This window comes from Tupaia chinensis, unplaced genomic scaffold (genome assembly GCF_000334495.1).
Source record: "Tupaia chinensis unplaced genomic scaffold, TupChi_1.0 Scaffold146687_1, whole genome shotgun sequence".
In the NCBI taxonomy this organism is placed as follows: domain Eukaryota; kingdom Metazoa; phylum Chordata; class Mammalia; order Scandentia; family Tupaiidae; genus Tupaia; species Tupaia belangeri.
The window spans coordinates 4545023-4568201 of record NW_006206544.1 but is presented as its reverse complement, the minus strand read 5'-3'; the positions used below and the strand labels follow the sequence as shown (position 1 = coordinate 4568201).

General features: G+C 39.6%; 1 protein-coding gene across 1 annotated transcript in view; it reads right to left on the bottom strand.

The window, feature by feature from the left end:
* SLC35A3 (solute carrier family 35 member A3) overlaps window positions 1–23179 on the bottom strand; it is a gene marked incomplete in the record, with an annotated part of 64444 nt that overhangs the window by 15905 nt on the left and 25360 nt on the right. Inside the window, 5 exon segments of the mRNA XM_014584380.2 lie at window positions 4042–4160; window positions 9882–10053; window positions 15872–15994; window positions 16070–16224; window positions 20422–20626. Of these exon segments, the coding sequence (XP_014439866.1) occupies window positions 4042–4160; window positions 9882–10053; window positions 15872–15994; window positions 16070–16224; window positions 20422–20608 (756 nt within the window).

Below are 23179 nucleotides of genomic sequence, written 5' to 3'. Positions count from 1 at the left end.
TTTTTTTTTTTTTTGTCCTTAGCTTTAATTTCATTTAGCAGGTGATTTATATTAAACATCTCTCAAAACCAACAGACTTCTAAATTGTGCTCAATAGCCCTCTTACTTGAAATGGTATCTAACAAAGGAGTTAGTTCATAATAGGAGTTAAACTTCTCCGCTCATGCAATTTAATAATTAAACATCACTTGTTTGAGAAGACTGATCACTCTGAAGAGTGAAATATTTTTACTTTTGAGTAGAAATCAAGTAATACAGAGCTGCCCCTGCAGTCTAGAGGTTTAGAGAGCCAAGACCCACATGATCTACAATAGTTTAAATTCTGGCCAGGGGACTTGAAAAATACACAAAGCATGACACATGTGCGTGCATGCTCAAAATCCCAACAGGTGGAGAAAAAGAGAAGAGACTGCAGCATGACCATGCCCCATTAAAGAATTGCTTTTTCTTTCTCTCTCTAGCAAGTGCATGTGCCCTCTGGCAATTTGAAAAAAAAAACAAACAAACAAACAAACAAATAAACCTCTCATACTACTTTTAGCAAATCTTTTTATTTTGCTCATGTCTTCAGACTCTTCTTTTATTTTTTTTAAATGTTTATTTAATTTTATTCATTATTGTTTATTCTGACCAGAAAGAAAGATGCAGAGAGAGAGAGAGAGAATGAGAAAACAAGTCGCTAGGTCTGGGACTTGAACCATGGTCAGCCATGAGGGAGTCCAGCACCTTAACCACCAAGCCACATTCTGGCCCCTAGCCCCTTTTTAAAGGAAGATGTCTTCTCTTCTTTTCTAAGATTAACTACATTATATATAAACTGTTCTGACTTATTCTATCTTGGTATCAAATTTTCTCTTAAATTTGCAGTTATCTTTGATTCCTTTCTCCTATCTTAAAGACAAAGGATCCTGTCTTCTTTAAAAGCACAACTACTGGTACCAGCAGATAGTGGAATAGTTACATCACTGGATTCCCATGTAGTCAAGCACAGTTTGAGTCCTGTTCTCAGCAGCTTAAAACGCACGCCCAATTCATGTGAGTGCGTGCCCAAAATCCCAAGAAGAGAATGGAGGAGAAGGGACTGTGGCTTGGCCATCCCCCTGGGAGGGGGGTGATTTCTCACTTTCTGTCTCTGTGTCTCTAGTGAGTGCATGCACCCTATAGCAAAACAAAAACAAAAACAAAAACAAACCTCCCTTTAAAAAAAAAAAAATTAGGGACTAGCAGTTAGCGTAATGGCTATGTCGCTGGACTCCCATGTAGTCGACCACAGTTTCAGTGCCGGACCCGGTGGCTTAAACTCACGCCGGGCACGTGTGTGTGCGTGCCCAAGATCCCGAGTGGAGAATGGAGGAGAAGGGGTTGTGGTGTGACCATCCCCTCTTGGGGGTGACTTCTCACTTTCTGTCTCTGTCTCTGTCTTTCTGGTGAGTGCACGCGCCCTAGCACAAAAACCTCTCTAAAAAAAGAAAAAAAAAATAGAGGGGCCAGCAGGTAGCATGGTGGTTTGGGGCACTGGACTCCCACATGGCTAAGTGCAGTTCAAGTCCTGGACCTGGCAGCTTGCTCTCCATCTTTCTCTTCTCTTTCTGTCTATCTCTGGTGAAAATGGGAAAATAATAAAAAATACATAATTCTTAAAAAAAAAAAAAGGAAGAAAAAAGAAAAAAGCACAGCTACCCTTTGCCGCCTTCACCTGCCTTCAGGTATTTGGATCCTTATGGCTTTGAATGCCTCTAGGAAGACAGAAGAAAGCTCTGAGGGCAATGTCTTGTATCTTTTTTATATCCTTCAGAGTGCTCAATAAGTTTTTTATTTTGAATTGCCAGAGGACATATGCACTTGTCTGAGAAAGAGAGAGAGAGGCCAGCAGGTGGTATGTAGTTCAGGTACAGGACCCTCCCACATGGCTGACAGTGGTTGGAGTCCTGGACCTGGTGGCTTTCTTTCCCTCCCTCTCTCTCTGCCTCTCTCTGGTTGAACGCACGTGCCCTGTAGCAAGATAAAAAAAAAAAATAAGAAGAAGAAATAATTATTTTAAAAAGAAAGAGAGCAAACACCCCATTGGGGCATGGTCACACAGCAATCCCTTATCTTCCATTTCTCCATCCTGTTGGTATTTTGGGGACATATTTGCATGTGCCCAGTATGTTTTTTCAAGCAACTGGAGCCAGGATTCAAACCATGGTCGGCCATGTGGGACCCAGGCCCTTAACCATAAGCTATGGGGCAGGCCCACGTACTGTTTTTCAAGTTTACTTATTCATTTCTTCCATGAGCACCCTCAATAGAGCCTTGACACTACAGTCTACCCACAACCTCAGCCATCCCTGCATCATAAGAATGCACATGCCAGGACCAGCAGATGGCAGAATGGCTAAGTCACTGGACTTCCATGTAGTCAACTGTGGTTCAAGTCCCAGACCCAGTGACTTAAACTCACGTTGGGTGCCTGTGCATGCGTGCCCAAGATTCCAAGAGGAGAATGGAGGAGAAAGGATTCCGGAGTAGCCAGCACCCTGAGGTGTGATTTCTCACTTTCTGTCTCTCTGTCTCTCTTGGTCTTTCTGGAGAGCGCACGTGCCCTATAGCAAAAACAAACAAACAAACACTTCTCTAAAAAAGAAAAAAAAAAAAAAAAAAGAACACACATGCCTAGCATACTTAAATGCCTAGCATACTTAAGGAAGGCTCCAGACCCAAACCTGAAACCTTCTCATGTGAATCAGCCTTTCAGGGTGTTCCATTTTAACACTGTCCCACCATCCAACCCTTCAATAATACTTGCCATTACACTAACTGCTGGTCCCCAATGAGTACTTTTTAAGGATGAAATTAATTATTCAACCCTTGAACATTTTCAAGTTATATATAAACTAAAGTAGTTGAGAGTATTCTATTATGCAAGTAAAATATGGTACAGACAACAAATGATCATAGAAATAAATATCTAGATCTAAATTTTAGGTCTTAATAGGCTGACAACAGATTTCTTATACAATGAAATAAGAGTTGTGGAAAATCCAAGTTATAGGGACCAGCCAGTGACATGATGTTAAGGCAGCTGGATCCCACATGGCCAACTATGCAGTTCAAAAACATGTTTGGCATGTGTGCATACACGCCCATAATCTCAAAAGGAGAGAGAGATGGAGAAGGGACTGCAGCAAAGCTAGCCCCCATGGGAGGTGATTTCTCACTTTCCCTTTCTCTCTCTTCCTCTCTCCTCTCAGGAAACACATGTGCCCTCTAGCAGATTAAAAATGAATTAAAGAAAAATCAACTTATATTTGGCCACCAACTATTTTATTCTAAAATCTACACTTATATTAAATTTCTTATTACTTATTAGTTTATTTCTTCCATAGGTAAGATATAAAGAGAGAGAATGAAACAGTGTCCCACCCCATGTTGCAATCTACCCCTAACTTCAGTCACTCCCAATCATGGGCACATATGTGCTCAGCATGCTCAGGGAGGTCTTCAGACACAAACCTAGAATCCTCCATGTAGGTCAGCCTTGCAGAGTGTAGTTTTACCACAGCACTGCCCACTGGCCCTCCATTATGTTACACTTAATTAAACATCACACAACTAATTCATGACCCCTTTTCAAAATATATTTTCATTAGGGCATTAGGATCAGTTCTATGTTAAATTCTCTGAATAAACTAGATACAATGAGAGTACTTCAGAAGAGGGACCTTTGCTCCTCACATCAGTAATTAGTAGCTACTTTGATTCTCTATATTAAAATAAAGTTTAGGCCCAGCCATGGTGAAACGAGTAGTAGGGAGGCACTGCATGATGTTGGAGCCATGTGGGAAAGGGTTAGGGTTCAGACCCAAGGTTACCCTGAGTGTGTGATCCTGGTTGCCTGTAAGGTAGAGGGAGAGAGTAGTGTTACTCAATAGTGAGACCCTGTCAAAGAAGCCTATCCCTCTCTCATTCCATCTTTCTCTCTCTGTAAAAAGAAAGAAATTTGAAGGAAAAAAACCTTAAAATGTTTATAAGCATGAAACAAGACTTTAAATGCTTTACCTGAAGAATAACAACTATCCAGGTCAGTCGGTTATATCCCTGAAAAAATCCATTCTTTGATACCAATTCACCATCATAAATGTATACACCCATTAATCCAAATATACTCCCAAAGAAACCTAAAAAAAATTGTAAAGTCCATGTCATATTATATGTAGTTTGTCTGAAGAAGCATTTTTCCTTTGACATTTCAAATAACTTTATACTTAGCTTTTTGATAAAATTTAACTACCTTTCAAAATTTTTACTTGACTAATATAGTTAACTAAAGTATACTTGGTATTATATTATGACAATAAGACAATGACATAGAATATAAAAAGACAAAGACTTAGGAATATGTAAGAGGATGAACAAATGTTAAGGTGGCTGGATCCCACAGGCTGACTGTGCAGTTTGAGACTTGTACCTGGCAACTAGAAAAACAAACAAGGCATGTATGTCCGCACCCAAAAATCCCAAGAAGAGAGTGGAGGAGAAGGAACTGCGGCATGGCCAACCCCCCTACCCACTGCGGAGTGATTTCTCACTTTCCTTCTATCTCCAGCATGTGCACATGTCCTACAGCAAAAACTTAAAAAAAAAAAAAGAGGAAAGGAAAGAAAGAAAGAAAGAAAGAAAAGAAAAAGAACACACATTATGAATTTCGGACTAAAATATATGTAGAACGCTTGATTTGGGCATATGTCATTGCATCTTACATCTTCCTACTGCCGGGATTAGATTTTCATGTATTTACATGCATATGAAGGATCTTCAAAAAGTTCTTGAAAAAGGTATATTATAAAAACAGCCACAAGAAGGGCTGGAAGGTGGCACAGTGGTTGGGGTGCTGGACTCCCACATGGCCAACTATGGTTCAAGTCCTGGACCTAGCAGCTTGCTTTCTCACTTTCCCTTTCTCCCCTTCTCAGTCTCTCTCTGGTCAAATTAAAAATAATAATAACAAATAAAGTAAAATAAGTAATTCTTAAAAAAAAAAAAAGTAGCACAGCCACTGAACACTGCACACAGGGAGTTGGATTCCATGTGGCCAACTACAATTTGGGCCCCAGCCTTTGGTGGCTCAAAATGCTCACCAGGTGCATGTGCAAGAGTGCCTAGGATCCTAGCAGAATGGAAAAGTGGAGAAAGGGACTGTGGGACTTCTACAGCCCATTTACGGATCTTTCTCATGCACTCACTAGTGCATTAGTCCTCTGGCAACAAATAAAAAAGTAAAGCCACACATGGATTTAAAAAATTTTTACACCAAAATAAATTCATACTTTAATTCTATTTTCCCACAAACTTTTAAAGTATCCTCATTATAGTTTAGATATATGACACAGTATTCTCTTAAGAAGTCTTGAAAGCACAACAATTAATATGCAAAAACTCAAGTCAAAGAAACAGTCACACGCAACATCAGAATCTGTTATAAGTCTCATTGCCAGAGTAGTTCAGTGAGAACAGAAACTATGTCTTGTTCACTGTCAAATCCTTTTCTTCTACATACCTAATCACATGACTAATGCTTCTCAGAAATTTCCAGGGGCACTACTAGGCTATGAATTAAAAAATGGATGACTACAGGGTCTACTTCTTTTTTTTTTTGGAGAGGTTTCTGCTATAGGGCGCATGCACTCGCCAGAAAGACAAAGAGAGACAGAGAGACAGAAAGCGAGAAATCACCCCCCGGGGGGATGGCTATGCTGCAATCCCTTCTCCTCCATTCTCCTCTCGGGATCTTGGGCACACACACACATGAGCCCAGTGTGAGTTTAAGCCACTAGGTCCGGGAATCCGAACCTCGGTCAACTACATGAGAGTCCAGCGACATAGCTATTACGCTAACTGCTGGTCTCCCAGGTCTATTTCTTATAGGTAGTATTTGGAATATAAGCAGTCAAAGAACACAGGTATGAAGCAATTCTTTTTTTTTTTTTTTTGAGAGGTTTTCGCTATAGGGCGCGGGCGCTTGCCAGACAGAGAGAGAGAGACATAGAGACAGAAAGCGAGAAATCACCCCCCAGAGGGGATGGTCACGCCGCAATCCCTTCTCCTCCATTCTCCTCTCGGGATCTTGGGCACGCATGCCCACGCGCCCGGCATGAGTTTTAAGCCACCAGGTCCAGGACGTGAACCGCAGTTGACTACGTGGGAGTCCAGCGACATAGCCATTACGCTAACTCATGGTTCCCTGAAGCAATGTTTTAAATAACAGCATAATTGGGCGTTGCCTTTTTTCCCCCTATAAAATCGCAGCGCATTGGTGTAGCACTAGGCAGAAGAAGCCAGATCCCACATGGCTCAAAGGCATGCCCAGAAATAGGGTAGAAAACTGGAGGAAGAGGACTGTGGTGTGACCACTCTCTACTCAGGTGTCTACACATACATGTGGGTACATATTCTCTCTTTCTCTCTAATGTGCATGCACACATACACTCTAAATAAAATAATAATCACAACTAATCAAATTATTCTATGATGGAATGGAACTGAAAAGGATATGAAATTATCTAGAATTTTATTTATGCCAGCTATACTCTTTTAATACATCTAATTTTGAATATGGAATTAATGCTGGCATGTAATTTTAATAACACACTGAAGGTGTTAAATTTTTTAAAATTATAAAAGTAACACTTGCTAATTGCTTTTAAAAGTGTATGTATAAAAGGACATGAAAATGTTAACATGTCAGTGTAACCAGCAGGTGGCAGGGTGGTTAAGGCGCTGGACTCCCACATGACTGACTACAGTTCAAGTCCTGGATCTGGCAGCTTGCTTTCTCACATTCTCTCTCTCTCTCTCTCTCTCTATAGTGAGCTCACATGCTCTATATGAAACTGAAAAATAATAGTAATAATAAATAAGATTAAATAAATGTTTTTAAAAATACGTCAGTGTGTACAGACCCACTGCATTCTAATAGCTGCATAATATTCCACTGTGTAGATGATGAGAATATGAAATAACATCTGTAACACCAAGTGCCAGGAACTGTTCTAAGTGCTTTATGTGTGTTGACCCACTACAATCATACAGGATGGATACTTTCAGGCCCATTATAGAGCTGAAGAAGCTGTAGCACAGAAAGGTTAAATAGCTTGCCTTAGCTCACTCTACTGGTAAATAATGAACTCAGGCAGTGTGGTTCTGAAATCCATGATTTTTTTTTTAAGTGTTTACTATAGGGCACATGTGTTCACCACCACAGAAAGACAGAGAGAGAGAGAAAGAGAGAGGGAAAGTGAGAAATCAACTCTGGGGGGATGGCCACACTACAATCCCTTCTTCTCTAGTCTCCTCTTGGGATTTGGGCATTCATGTACACGTGCAGCTGCCTTAACCATCATGCCACCAAATGGCCCTATTCTCTGTTTTTTATTGTAACCAATGGTAGAATGAATAACCTTGGACATCTGTCTTTGTGTTCCTACAGAATAAACTTTTATTCAGATATAAAATTCTTGCATACAAGCCTACATTAAAAAAAAAAATTGTCAGAGGACATGTATGCAAGCCAGCAGAGAGAGGGAGAGGGAAAAAGGACTCCCTAGTGGGGCATGGTCATGTCGCAATTCATTCTCCATTTCTCCACCCTGTCAGGACTCGGGGCACACATGCACACATAGCTGGTATGTTTCTCAAGCCACCTGGGCAAGATTCAAATCATGTACTTAGTAGCCATGGATATGACTCCCTTAACCACTATGCTACAGAGCCCACCCAAAAATCTACACTTATTTAAAATTTTGGTAAACATTACCAAATTGAGATTCAACAATATATCAATCTATATTTCTAGCAATCACAGAAAATAGAGTTCCTATTTCTCTACTCTCTGGCTAACATTAAACCTTATTAATTTGCTAATCTTTAACAATTTCATATTTTAAAAAATTGGTATTACATTGTTTTAATATTTTATTATGTAAACTGAATTGTCTATAATTTATTTAAATATCCTATCAAAACTTTCAGTCAGCTTATCATTTTTTCTATGATTACTGTGCTATGAAGTCAAATAAAAAAAGAATAATGAAACACTATAAAATCATAATGTTTGACTTGTCTTCCATTTTAATCTTACAACTCAAGGGACAAGCAGTTGGTGTAATGGCTATGTCACTGGACTCCTGTGTAGCCAAACGCAGTTCAAGTCCTGGACCCAGCGGCTTAGACTCGCACCGAGCACATGTGTGTGTGTGCCCAAGATCCTGGGAGAAGAATGGAGGAAAAGGGATTGCAGCATGGCCATACCCGCTGGGGGGTGATTTCTTGCTTTTTATCTGTCTCTCTCTCTAGCGAGTACATGCACCCTACAGCAAAAATCTCTCAAAAAAAAAATCTTACAACTCAAAAAAATTTAGGCAACTCACACAAACCTTGAATATATTTCTTTCTTTCCTGATATTTGCAATATTTATATAAAGAACCACTTATTAATGCTTACTAAATACAAGGGTTTATTCTAAACAGTTTAGAGGTATCATGTCATTTAATCTTTATAGCATTATATAAAGAACTATAATCAAGTATGAAAGTATGTTTTACAGATGAGGCAAGTTAAACAGAGAAAGGTTGAGTAACTTCCCTAATGTCACATAGTGAAGTGATGAAATCAGGGTTTGAGTAATCTGACTTCAAAAGTAGTGTTCTTGGCCACTCTGAAATACATTTTTCTGAAACAGGATTAAACTGCTTTTCAAACCTGTGAACTTGCCTTCTACACAAACTAAACAAGAGCAAGCTAATTAAATGTTCCTTTAAAGATATTTAGCTTGACTACTAAGGCTTATTTAATCTTAATCCATCTTTCTCTGTGAGAAAAGTATGCAAGTTATCTGCAGTATATTCTGGGAAAGAAGTGGCAACTGAGGATAGAGTTACTAAGGCTCCAAAAAGTTACTGAGGCTTCTGTCCTCTGTGAGGACAGAAATAGGCTACCCCTTTATGTCCCACATACAGAAATCTATGTTCTTGAATAAAAGGCATTCATTTAAAATACAATCTTAAAAAATATATTTACTTATTTATTTATTTATTTACTTACCTATTTATTTGTTGTGATTTTCAAGCTGCTAGGTCTGGACTCGAACTGCAGTCAGCCATGTGAGAATCCAGTGCTCTAACCACCACACCACCAGCTGGCTCCTAACATACAATTTTTTTAAAAAGGCAAAAACGGAGGCCAGCAGATGGCATAGCAGTTACATCACTGGACTCCTACATGGCTGACTGAGTTCAAGTCCCAGACCCGGTGGTTTGAAACTCACACTGGCACAAGTGTGTGCATGCCCAAGATCCTGAGAGGGGAATGGAGGAGAAGGGATTGTGGCATGGCCATCCCCCATGGGGGTGATTTCTCACTTTCCCTCTCACTGTCTCTGTCTCTCCAATAAGCACATGCATCCTAAGGCAAAAACAATCAAACAAAAACTCTACCAAAAAAAAAAAAAAAAGGCACAAAAACAGGGGATAGCAGGTTTCCTAGTGGTTAAGGCAGTGGACTTCCACATGGCTGACTGTTGTTCAAGTCCTAGATACACTGGCTTGAAACTCACGCTGGATTTGTGTGTATGTGTGCCCAAAATCCCAAGAAGAAACTGGAGGAGGAATTGCGGCATGGCCATCCCTGCTGAGGGGTTGATTTCTCATTTTCCATTTCTCTGTCTCTCTCTGGAGTGCATGTGCCCTATGGGAAAAACTCTTAAAAAAATAAAAAGGCAAAATCATTGTATTTGGATTAATAACAATTTTATGCTCAGCTTATTTATTAAAGATGTATAGAAAATGTTAAATATAACAATATAATCACTTTTTTAAAATATGAGAAAACATTTAAAACTTACCAAGCTGAATGTTTCTTATCCATACTGACTGTTTTGTTTCTTTTAAAATTTTCTCAAAATAAACTCCAGCAAAGCCACTTGAAAAACAGGCTGTGAGAACTGCCATGAGGCCCACAAATTGAGAGCCAGCTGAAAGCTCCTTAGAATCAACCTCTTGAGAATCAGAAGGCCACTGAAAAAAAGGAAAAATAAAACTGAAGTTTAATTCCTATATTTTACAAGTACATATTAAGAGCCCATTTTTAGACCTTAAGACAAAAATGCAACATCAATCCTGGAAATTGCAAAGGAGAGGTTTTGAAAGAAAACCTTAGAATCATTGATTTCTTTCCCCAACAATGATAACATATTAGTATTGGAAGTTATCATTTAAAAAAATACTCTAAGGAATAATAAATATTTTACATTTTGTCTCCTACAGAAACTAATCTCTCTCTTAAGATAGTTCTTTAAAGTTTAATTTTTAAAACACACCATTTCAAATATACTTAGATGAAAAGATGAGACTCTTACATTCCTCTTTTGCCAATGCAGGGAACAGGTGGAAAGAGATATGCAAAATCAAACCAAATAAAGGAAGACTGTTGAAGGGTGAATCAAATACTGACACCAAAAGGTAATCCATCAGAAAATGAAGGAAAAGTTCAGGTACACTATAAAAGAAGTGTGTCAGCACTCTAGGGTCATCCTCCTAGGCATGGTATCCTGTGGCTTAGATATTACAGATCTATAACCTAATCGATGGATACCCTATAACTACTGTTACATTCTCTCTCACATCTATTTCCTCACTCCTCTGTATGATATTCTACTAACGGGTTTCTTAAAGCCACTTTTCCTTCTGAATCCATACTTTTCGTGGCTACGAAAGACTCTTCAGTATGTTTTCTTCTTCTTCTCCTCCTCCTCTCTTTTTTTTTTTAAGGTTTTTGCCATAGGGCTTGTGCACTCACCAGAAAGAGAAAGAAGACAGAGACAGTGAAACGGAAAGTGAGAAATCAGGGGGTATGGCCAAACTGCAATCCCTTCTTCTCCATTCTCTTTCTGGGATTTTGGGCATGCACACACACATATCCAGCATGATTTTCAAACTTGGGTCCAGGACTCAAACCACATATGTTGGCCATATGAAAGTCCAGCACCTTAACCTTTATGCCACCTGCTGGCCCCAGTGTAATTACTTGTAAAAACAAAATTTTAATTCCCTATTCAATTAGCCTTCCCTGCAGCATTTAACATTATTGACTACTCATTCTTTGCTGCTTAAAACTATTTGCACTTTTCTTGGTCTCTTCCCAAATTTCATATCTATGCTACACAACAGGTTTCCTGTGGTGACGGAATGTCCCATAGAGTAGCAAAGGTAGCCATCTATGGTGCTGAGCACTTGAAATGTGGCAGTGTGACTGAAGAAAGGAAATTTTAGTTCACTGTAATTAAACTTAAATAGTCATATTGCCTGGTGGCTCCCCTACTGGATGGGATAGCTTGACAGCATGGTTTTTACCAATCTCCTCTAGCTTGGAGAATTAATTCAGGGAAGCAATGACATCTCTCTGAGCTCAAGTCCAAGATGTCAATTGTTACAATTCAGAAGTTTCTTATCTCCTTTAAGCCAATGTGACTAAATTTATTCATCCCTCCCTAAAACCAGTATACATTTAATGCTTTTATTTTTATTTAAAATGCCACCATACAAACAAGTTTTGAAGATATCTTGATCTCCGCTCCCTGTCGTATTTATTAGTTTCCAATTCATACTGATTCTTCCCACATAACAACTCTTACATCACTACACTGGGATATTCCATTCCCACTAACAGGACAATTCACATCCACGCAGGCTTTCTAACTGCTCTAAATTCCTCCAGTCTTTCTCCCCACCAATCCTCCCTTTTTGCCTACAGGACTTCCCTGATAGGCGTTCTCCCTTCCAAATCTCCAGTGAGGACTTAAGCCTATACCAATCAAATATAAGGTCTTACCTCAATACTAAAGACCGCATATAATCTGTCAATCCTTTATTTCAAACAAATACGTTTATCACCATTCCATAACCTATCTTATGCTTACTCACAGCTGCACAAATGTATACATTTTTAAATATCCCTTTTCCTGTAATGCATTTTTTCCCCTTGTGCTTCAGACCTACTAAAACATAAAGAATGGGAAAAGTTTTAAGGTGTTCTGGTTATGCTATTATTAGATCTGTGATCTTGAATACTTTAGTTCATGTTTCTGAACTTCAATTCTTCTAGAAGTTGGGAAGAATAATTTGTATCTTGTACAGGTACTACATGAGGTAACACAGATAAGCACCAAGCAGGGTATCTGGCATGTATGTACACAATATACAGGTTCCATTATAACTATTATCTTAAACAGTTTAGGTTTAAAAATATAACTCCTTCATTTATCTTAGAATTAGTTAACTTTATTATTGTTTTCATTTGCTATGGGTATGTGTACTCACCAGAGAGAGACAGAGAGAGAGAAGTGAGAAGGCAAGTCCCCAGGTCCAGGACTCAAACTGTAGTTGGCCATGTGGGAGCCCAGTGCCTTAACCACCCTAGAAGCCTAATTTAAATCTAATCTTCCTGAAATTTTCCCAGAAATGATCCCTGTACTTTTACTGTATAAAATAAGTTAACAAATGACAGTCTGGGGAGAAAATACAGTCTTTTCAACAAAAAGTACTGGGAAACCTGATTATCTATCAATAATTGCAGAAAAATGAAACTAGGCCCCCATCGCTCAACATTTATTAAAAATTAACTCAAAATGGGGCCGGCAGGTGGTGTGGTAGTTAGAGGTACTGAACTCCCACATGCCTGACCATGGTTCAAGCCCCAGATCTGATGACTTACTTTCTTGCTTTCCCTCTTTCTCTCTTCAAATTTAAAAATAATGATAAACAAAGATGAATAAAATAATTCTTTAAAAAAAACTTAACTCGAAATGAATGAAAGACTTAAGCATAAAACCCCAAACCACTAAACTACTGGAGGAAAAAGAACAGACACTTTAAAATATTGGAGTAGGCAAAGATTTCTTATATAAGACCATGTGGTTTACTATACACTTCGAGTCCTGGACCCAGTGGCTTGGGGAAAAAAAAAAAAAATTCAACATCTTTTATCATAAGGGAAATACATATCAAAACCACAAAAATGAAATAACAAAATAAAATAATAATTAGACAAAACAGAAATAAGAATAGGTTTGAAAGAAAGGAGTAAAACCTATTTTTTAAAAATTTATTATTTATTTATTTATTTATTTATTTGGGGGAGGCCTGGAATCCTGGGGTGATGGCCATGCCACAACTCTTTTTCCTCTACTGTCCTCTGGGAATTTTTGGAACACATGTATATGTACCCAACATGTTTTTCAAGCCACTGGAACCAGGACTCAACCATACAGTCAGCCATATGGGACCCAATGACCTTAACCACCATGCCACTGGCTGGTCCGGGAAGTGGTTCTTAACACAAGGAAATGGAGAAATATCTTAAAATAGCTATCTCTACCTAGTCGGTCAGAGGTGACAGTGGAAGTGAGCCTGAGTTGGAGCAGAGGACTCTCCTAGGGTTCCCCAGCCCAGCCCCTCTCCTCTCTACACTGCCTCCCCCAAACTGGGTTCAGAGCCAAAGAGAGGATGTTAGGGAAGCATGGTGAGACCTTGTACTACTCAGGGTTCTCCAGAGAAACTGAGAAAAAGACTGTATGTGTATATATATATATATATATATATACACACACACACACACACACACACACATATATTTACATACATAAAGAGATGTGTTATGGGGAATTGGTACATGTGACTGTGAAGGCTAGAAAGTCCCAGAGGCTCCACCTGGGAGCTGGAGACCCAGAAGCAACCATGGTGTGGTTCAGTCCAAGTCCCAAGGCTTGAATACCAGGGAGCAATAGTGTAAATCCCAGCTGTTGGGCTGTAGCAGAAATGTCTCTTCTCAAGCAGGCAGTATTCGGGAACAGAAGGGGCTCATTCTTCCCCTCCATGTTTTGGTCTATTTGGGTCCTTAAAGTATGGGATGCTGTCACTTGCACTGGGGTGGACTGCCTGCTTTCCTCAGTCCAGCCACTCAAATGCTCCATCTTCCCCGGATATGCCCTTACAGTCATACACAAAAGATAACATTATTATTATTGGGATTTTTTTTTTTAGGTTTTTTTTTTTTTGCCATAGGGCATGTATGCACGCTTGAGAAAGATAGAGGGAAAGTAAGAAACCACTGCCTTGGGGAGATGGTCATGCTGCAATCCATTCTCTTCCATTCTCCTTTCGGGATTTTGGGCACACACACATGCACCCTACAAATTTCAAGTCACTGGGTCCAGAACTCAAACCAAGGTAGGCCATGTAGAAGTACAGCACCCTAACATCAAATCACTTGCTGGCTCCAGAAGACAATTTAAAAAAATTAGGAAGATGGAGCCAGCAGAAAACGTAATGGTTACATCATTGGACTCCCACATGGCCAACAACACTTTGAGTCCCGAATCTAGAGACTTGAAACTCACGCTGGACACATGTGCATGCATGACCAAAATCCCTAGAGGAGAATGAAGCAAAAAGGATTGTGGCGTGGTCATCCCCCTGTGGGGTGATTTCTCACTTTGTGTCTCTCTCTCTAGAGAGCACACATGTCCTATAGCAAAAATCTCTCTTAAAAATAAAATTAAGAGGAGATACCAGCAGATGGCATAATGGTTACGTCATTGAACTCCCACATAGTTGACCAGAGTTTAAGTCCTGGATCTGGTGACTTGAAACTCATGCCAGGTGCATGTCCAAAATCCTGGGGGAAAAATAGAGGAGAACAGACTGGTGTGGCCATTTACTTGTGGGGAGATTTATCACTTTCTGTCTCTCTGTCTCTCCAGTAAGCACACACGCCCTATAGCAAAAAGCTCTCTAAGGAAAAAAAAAAAAAAAAAAAAAGAAAATTAAGGAGAAAGCTTCCCTCATAGCTTAGTGGTTAGTAGAACCAGATCCTACATGGCCAATCATGGTTCAAATCTCAGCCCTGGAGGTTTGAAAAACACACCAGGTGTTTGCTGGCAAAACTTAATTTTAGATACAGCAAGTTTGTAAGGCTTACTGAACAAGGATATCCAGCAGACTTTTAGACACACAAATCTAAAACTAGGGATGATACCTAGAACTGATGATACTAAGTGTTATTAGTATATAAGTGTTCCTAAAAACCTTCAGAATAGGTGAAATTTTCAAAAATAGGGACCTAACAAGCTCATAAGCAACCCCCAAACCTAAAAGGTATATCCAAGGAAGAACATCGTGAATGAGACCAATAAAAAGTTACTAGAAAGATATGAAAACTAGGAAAGAATGGCATCAGTGAAGGAGATTGACAATAAGGAAGTGACTAATACTCTCCGCTGTTCCAGACAGTCTATAAAAATCAGCTTCGTTGGGACCAGCAGTTAACGTAATGGCTATGTTGCTGAACTCCCATGTAGCTGACCACAGTTCGAGTCTCGGACCTGGTGGCTTAAACTCACACCGAGCAAGCATGTATGCGTACCCAAGATCCTGAGAGGAGAATGGAGAAGGGATTGTGGCGTGGCCATCTCCCCTGGGGGGTGATTTCTCACTTTCTGTCTCTGTCTTTCTGGTGAATGCATGCGACATGTATTGCAAAAACCTCTCCAAAAAAAAAAAAAAAAATCAGCTTTTTTGTACATCTAGTGTCTTATTTCCCTAAGTAGAGAGTTCATTTCTTTAGGTCAGATCATTTTATTTCTTTGTATGACTTACAGTCCCAATGTAATATCTTGCACAAAAAGTAAAATTCTCAAAGAAAATATACCTATCAGCTGTGAGGAATAACAATTTATTTTCTTCAACAAATAATATAATTATATTCTCCAAGTAAACTAAATAATGTTTTGAAATTGTGATTAAAAATTTGAAAAGTATACTTATCTTGAATAATTACCTGGACAAAAGCAACTCCTGTCATCAAAATTATAAGGGAGAGCCACTGGTATACACCTAACTTTTTACTAAGCATAGATACAGAAAATAATGCTGTTGTAAGAATTTTCAACTGATATGTGACCTGAAAAAAAAAAAACAATATTATTGTTTTTTTCTTTCTTTCTTAAAAGGACTATTAGAAATGTGTTTTAAGTACCTGATAAGTAGCAGCATCTAGATTGGAGAGAGCCACATACAGCAAATTATTCTGAAGAGTATATATCCCTGAGGGGATAGCGAGCTTAAGTGTCTCCATAGGCTTATTAAGAATTTCATCATGCAGTACTCGATTCAGTGCTCTTAGACTACATTCTAGGAAAAAAACACATGAAATGGAAAAATAAAGTGGTTAATGCTTGATAAATTATACAGCCATCTGTTTTCTTTTCTTTTTTTTTTTTTTGTTTTTTCAGAAGTTTTTGCCATAGGGCGTGTGTGCTCGCCAGACAGAGAGAGAGACATAGAGACAGAAAGCGAGAAATCACCCCCTAGGGGGGATGGCCATGCCACAATCCCTTCTCCTTCATTCTCTTCTCGGGATTTTGGGCACACACGCACACATGCCTGGCGTGGGTTTTAAGCCACTGGGTCCGGGACACGAACCGTGGTCGACCACATGGAAGTCCAGCGACATAGCCATTACGCTAACGGCTGGTCCCTTGCCATCTGTTTTCTTTACCTGTAAATAAAGGAAACTGAGGTGCATGTTAAGATATTTTTGGGGGAGTCAGCCTCGTGGTCTGATGGTTCAGTGAGCCAGATTCCATGTAGCTGAACAAATCCCAGCCCTTGCCACTTGAAAAGCATGCCAGGTGTGTGTGTGTGTTTTATGCCTTAAATCCCAAAAGGATGGTGAAATGGAGAAGGGACTGCAGTATGATCACACTTCATTGGAAGTTGCTTTCTACCTCTTCCTCTCTCTTGGTCTCTGTCTCTCTCTCTCTCTGGCAAGCAAACATGCCCTCTAGCAAAAGAAAAAAATAAAGATATGTTTAGGCCTAAAATATACCTTTATAAGCTAATTTTTCAAATGTTAACTATAATTTCAAGAAGAGCGTTATCTTATAGTCTTTTGTTCTTGTTTTGATGGCTAGAGAGCACATGCTCTCCAGAGAAAGAGAGAGAGAGAGGAAACACCCCCCCCCAGTAGAATGTGGCCATGCTGTAACCATTTTCCTCCATTTCTCTATCCTGTCCTGGACATGCACATACACAGGTTGAGCATTTTTCAAATCACAGGGATCCAAACCACAGAGAGCCATACGGGATCTGTCTCCCAGGGTACAGTGCTTAGCTACTATATAAGGGGGCTGGGCCTAGTGTTTCATTTATATGTACCAGAGACTTCAGAATTTTGGGGAAAAATAGAAGTACAAATTTATTTTGTACCAACAAATCTTGAAAACCATTGATAGTATTTTCATAATATGTATTTTCCATTAACTTTGAAGACCCCTTGTATAATCAGACTATACACACATAACTACCTACATACACACACACACGTATATACATAGTATTTATGATAACCAAAAGCTTAAAGTATTAATCATCTAACAAATACTTTTTTTCCCCTTTTTATTTATTTATTTTTTTGAGAGGTTTTTGCTATAGGGCGTGTGTGCTTGCCAGAAAGACAGAGAGAGACAGAGACACAGAAATCACTCCCCAGGGGGGATGGCCACACCACAATCAGATCTTAGGCATGCATGCACACGTGCCCAGCATGACTTTAAGTCACCAGGTACAGGACTCTTAACTGCGGTTGACTACAAGGGAGTCCAGCAACATAGCCATTACACCAACTGCTGGTACCCAAACAAATATTCTTAATTTACTGCAGGAACATTATAAAACTTGTATTTCACATATTCTGTTTATCATCTGCCACTCATGTGAATTAATAATTGTGAAGACTAATTGTGAAAAGGTAAATCAGGGAGTAGGTTTGGCTGCAAACAGTGGGAAGTCCAGCGACATAACCATTATGTCATCTGCTGGTCCCCTGAACCTCTGGTTCTTATTTTAGGTATCAAGAAAGAAGAGGGACCAGCAGATGTCATAATGGTTACATCGCTGGACTCCCACATAGTCAACCACAGTTCGAGTCCTGGACCTGGTGCCTTAAAACTCATGATGATCGCATGTGCGTGAGTGCCCAAAATCCCCAGAGGAGAATAGAGGAGAAGGGACTGTAGCATGACCATCCCCCTGGAGGAGTGATTTCTCCTTACTTTCTGTCTCTGTCTCTCTGGTGAATACATACACCCTATACCAAAAATCTCTCTCAATCAATCAATCAATCAATAAATCAATAAATAAATAAATAAATAAATAGAAAGAAAGAAAAAGAAGAGGAAACAGTAGCCAAGACGGTGAATTCCTCACTCTCAGTGACCAGCACTGTGTCGCATAACTACCTCTACCTGCGAGGGAGCTTGGAAATTAAATCTTTTCCTTTATTTCCTCCACATTACAAACAGGAAAGGGATAGAGGGATTGGGAATGGGCTTTGAACTAGACAACTTACAGTACTAATCACAAAAAAAAAAGTCTGAAGAACTTTAAGAGATATATAAATCCCACAAGAAAGGAGAAATTTTAAAGAGCCCTACTAGGTCAGGTGTTGGCAAGATGGTTAAGGCAGCTAGATACCGCATGGCTGACTACACAGTTTGAGTCCCAGACCTGGTACATGTGCATGCTTGCCCAAAATACCAAGAGGAGAATGGAGAAGGGACTGAGGCATGGACATCCCCGAGAGGTGCTTCTTCATTTTCCTCTCCCTCTTTCTTTTCCTGGTGAGTATATGTGTCCTCTAGCATATTAAGAAAAAAGTAATTACAAAATATATTACCATTTTTTGGGACCAGCAGTTAGCGTAATGGCTATGTCGCTGGACTCCCACGTAGTCGACCGCAGTTCAAGTCCCAGACCTGGTGGCTTAAACTCACGCCGGGCGCGTGTGCGTGCGTGCCCAAGATCCCGAGAGGAGAATGGAGGAGAAGGGATTGCAGTGTGGCCATCCCCCCTGGGGGGTGATTTCTCCCTTTCTGTCTCTCTGTCTCTCTCTGTCTGTCTGGCGAGCGTACATGCCCTATAGCAAAAACCTCTCCAAAAAAAAGAAAAAAAAAAAACCATATTACCACTTTTTGACAATAATATATGGTAGATGACTTTCTTTCTCTCCCATTACAAAACAAGAAAACTTTTATTATAAGGAGTCTTTTAAAATAAAAAACAAAAACTTGAAAGACTGCTACCTGATGCCAACCCTTTTCTTACCCCAGAGTAAGACAAGATTTCAAAAAGTTTATAGAAAATTAAATCAAAGTAAAAGTTTACTTTCGTTTAGAATAAAATTACTTGAGATCTATAAATAATTTTTCATAATGTGTATTTTCCACAAACTTTTTGAAGGCTCAAAACTCAAAGAAGTGCTAAGTTGGGACCAGCAGATGGTATAATGGTTACATTGCTGAACTCCCCCGTGGTCGAACATGGTTCAAGTCCCAGGCCCAGTAGCTTAAAACTCATGCCGGGCATGTGCTTGCGTGCCCAAGATCCTAGAAGGAGAATGGAGAAAGAGGGATTATGGGGTGGCCATCCCCCAGAGGGTGATTTCTTGCTTTCTGTCTCTGTCTCTGGTGAGTGTACACACCCTATAGCAAAATCTCTTAAAAAAAAAAAATTACTATCATTCCTCTAAAGTTTTTTTTTTTTTTTTTTTTTTGGGGTTTTGCTATAGGGCACATGTGCTTGCCAGAAAGATAGAGAGATAGAAAGCAAGGAATCACTTCCCCAGGAGGGATGGCCACACCGCAATCCTTTCTCCTACACTCTCCTCTCGGGATCTTGGGCAGGCACGCACATGTTCCCAGTGTGCGTTTAAGCCTCCGGGTCTGGGACTCAAACCACGGTCAACTACATGGGAGTCCAGCAATGTAGCCATTACGCCAACTGCTGGTCCCTGATTCCTCTAAAGTTCTAACAGTTACGAAATTACTGAATTTACCTGTTCTCAAATTATTTTAAGTGCAAGAAACTATGCTTCATATTTATAGCATTAACCAGAAAACATGAACCATGCTAAGGATTACAATAAAATGCCTTTATTATGGGACTGAAACTGCCTTAACAGAAAAAAAATTTGAGAGAGATTTTTGCTATATGGCGTGTGTGCTCGCCAGACAGACAGAAACAGAGACAGAAAGTGAGAAATCACCCCCCAGGGGGAATGGTCGTGCTGCAATCTCTTCATTCTCTTGTCAGGATCTTGGGCACATATGCAAACGCTTCCAGTGTGAGTTTTAAGCCACCAGGTCCAGAATTCAAACCATTATGCCATCTGCTGGTCCTCCTAAAAAAATTTTAAAATACTGAAATGTTCTTCTACACTAGGGCTGTAGGTAATGGGAGATTTCAATTGTGTAGCTATCAATATATATTTATATAAAATGTAAATCAAATAAATTGAACTGATTAAAAACAAAAAACCTAGATACCTACTGCTGTCTTTGTAGACTAATAAAATGCAGGCCATTATCTTCAAAAGTTCGGCAACAACCACTGCTGTAGAAGATAGATAACGAGGTCCTTCTTCTTTTAAAGTTCTAGAATAACGCATTGTTAGAACCAAACTGGTAGTCTGAAAGACCAAAATTCCCAAGGAAAGGTATTTTAGGTTGGCGGACATTGTTTTATCTTCATTTGCCTGAAAAACAAAGAGGGCAAATGAATAAAATTATAAAATACATACACATATATTAAAAACAAAAAAAGGACTTCTGGTTCTAGACAAGATGGAGAAAGTACATTCTACCCTAATGTGCCTACTAATTACAATAAAGAAATCTTAAACCAGTGACTAAAGCAACTACCAGAAGGCTCTGAAAGGTAAAGAAAATAAAGCCAATTGGTTAGAGATCTCGGGTCTTGAGGAACGAACTGACAATTAATTCCCTGGAAATTTTCTGCCACCTATTTATCACCTCACAACCTGGAACTGCCAACAGGTGCAGAACAACAATAAATAGCTCACAAGAGAAATGGGTGCCCAAAAAAATCGACAGCTGTCTTGCACAGGACAAAACCCTTTCAACGGTAGACTGTAACCTGTGGGATAGAGCTTTGCTGTCAATCTCCACCACTCTGCACCAATGAGAGTAGAGGTGGTCCTTCCCCTTCTCTCCAGGGGCTGAGCCACAGAGACTATGGGGCAGAGTTCTGTGGGCCATTCCTGCCCTATACAAGGCAAATGTCAGTAAAGAAAAAGTACTCTTTCTTCCCCTTCCCCACAGTAGTATCTATTATTACAGAAGATTTAAATAGAAATCAGAGCTTCATAACATAATGCTTGAAATGCCCTATATAACCCAAAATTAATATACTCATCATACCAAAACTGGGCAGGAGGGGGATCTCAATTTGGATGAAAATCAACAGACAACAAAGCAGATATGACACAGAACATTGGAATTATCAGACAAGAATATCAAAGAAACTATGATTAAAATGCATCAAGAAATTATAAACATTCTTGAAATAATTTTAGACTCATACAGAAGTTGAAAAAATAGTACCAGAATTCTCACATACTCTTCATTCAGTTCCCTCCATGACAGTAGTTGCGAAGTACCTATATTTTCCCTAAAGTAATTCAGTGTTAATCCAAGGAACTCACTTCAATATGAAGATACAATTATGTTAAAAATTAAAAGGCTAGAAAAAGACATACCATGAGAAAAATAACAATATAAAGAAACAAAGCTTAGCAGGAGAGGAGAGCCAGAAAAGTGACAGAGAAGCCATAGGTTGTAACAGACTTGTGAACTCAGTCAAGCACAATGGTGGCAGGGCTTAGCTGCTACAAAGAAGACCTTTTAGATAATACTCATGTGTATGGGCAAAAAATACAAGGACTGTATTTGTGACTAATTGTATAACAAGTTTAGTTTCTGTTCTGTGGAAAGTGTAAAGCCTTCCAACAAAGGATTTTAATGTAGATTTTTTTTTTTTGCACCCATGCTGTTGATCACTAAATGTAATAGTCTGATCATGACGCTGAATAAATGTGTCTTAAAAAAAGAAAGAAAGAAAGAAAAATAACTATAAAAAATTGGAGGGGCTATGTAAAAATCAGACAAAATAGATTATATAAGAATTGTTTCGGGATCAGTGGTTAGTGTAATGGCTATGTTGCTGAACTCCCATGTGGTCGACGTGGTTTAAGTTCCAGACCCGGTGGCTTAAACTCACGCTGGGCGCGCGTGTGTGCATGCCCAAGATCCCGAGAGGAGAATGGAGAAGGGATTGCGGTGTGGCCATCCCCCCTGGGGGGTGATTTGATTTTATTCTAAATCCAATAGTCTAATCTCCATAACTCACTCACTTCTCAGGATAAAAATAATTTTAAGTATAAGATAACATGACCTGGGACCAGCGGTTGGTGTAATGACTATGTTGCTGGACTCCCATGTGGTTGACCGTGGTTTGAGTCCCAGACCCGGTGACTTAAACTCATGCCAGGAGTGCATCTGTGTGTGTGTGCGTGTCCAAGATCCCAAGAGGAGGATGGAGGAGAAGGGATTGCAGCACTGCCATCCTCCCTAGTGGGTGATTTCTCACTTTTTGTCTCACTTTCTGGTGAGCGCACACACTCTATCGCAAAAACCTCTCAAAAAAAGAAATAAATAAAAAGAATTATTCTGGGGGCGGGGTAGCAGGTGGCATGGTGGTTAAGGGCACTGGACTCCCACACGTGGCTGACCACAGTTCGAGTCCCAGACCTGGCAGCTTCCTTTCTTACTTTCCCTATTTCTCTCTCTCTCTCACTCTGTACCTCTCTGGTCAAATTAAAATGTACATACATACATACATATATACATAAATGAATTTTTAAAAATTTGGAAAAATTTTTTTTTTAAAAAAAGAATTCTTTCTGGGATCAAAAAAGGATGTTTTAGGGCCAGACAGTGAATTGTGTGGTGGCTAAGGCAGATGGATTCCACAGGCCAGCTGCACAGTTTGAGTCCTGCCGGGGTCCAGCCTCGGCGTGGGTGGGTTATCTTGACGAAGGCAGCGAAGGTGAACAGAAGACAGAGGCCTCGATGCCTTTTATGCACGTCTTATGCCGGACACCCCTCAGAGGTCGCCCTCTGAGGAGTGACGACTGCTAGGAATTATCGTGCGTTTTTATTGAAAACGTGTTACATGCAAGTAAAGGGAGAGGGGCTAGTGTTTTAATTAACAGCTCATAAAGTTTTTA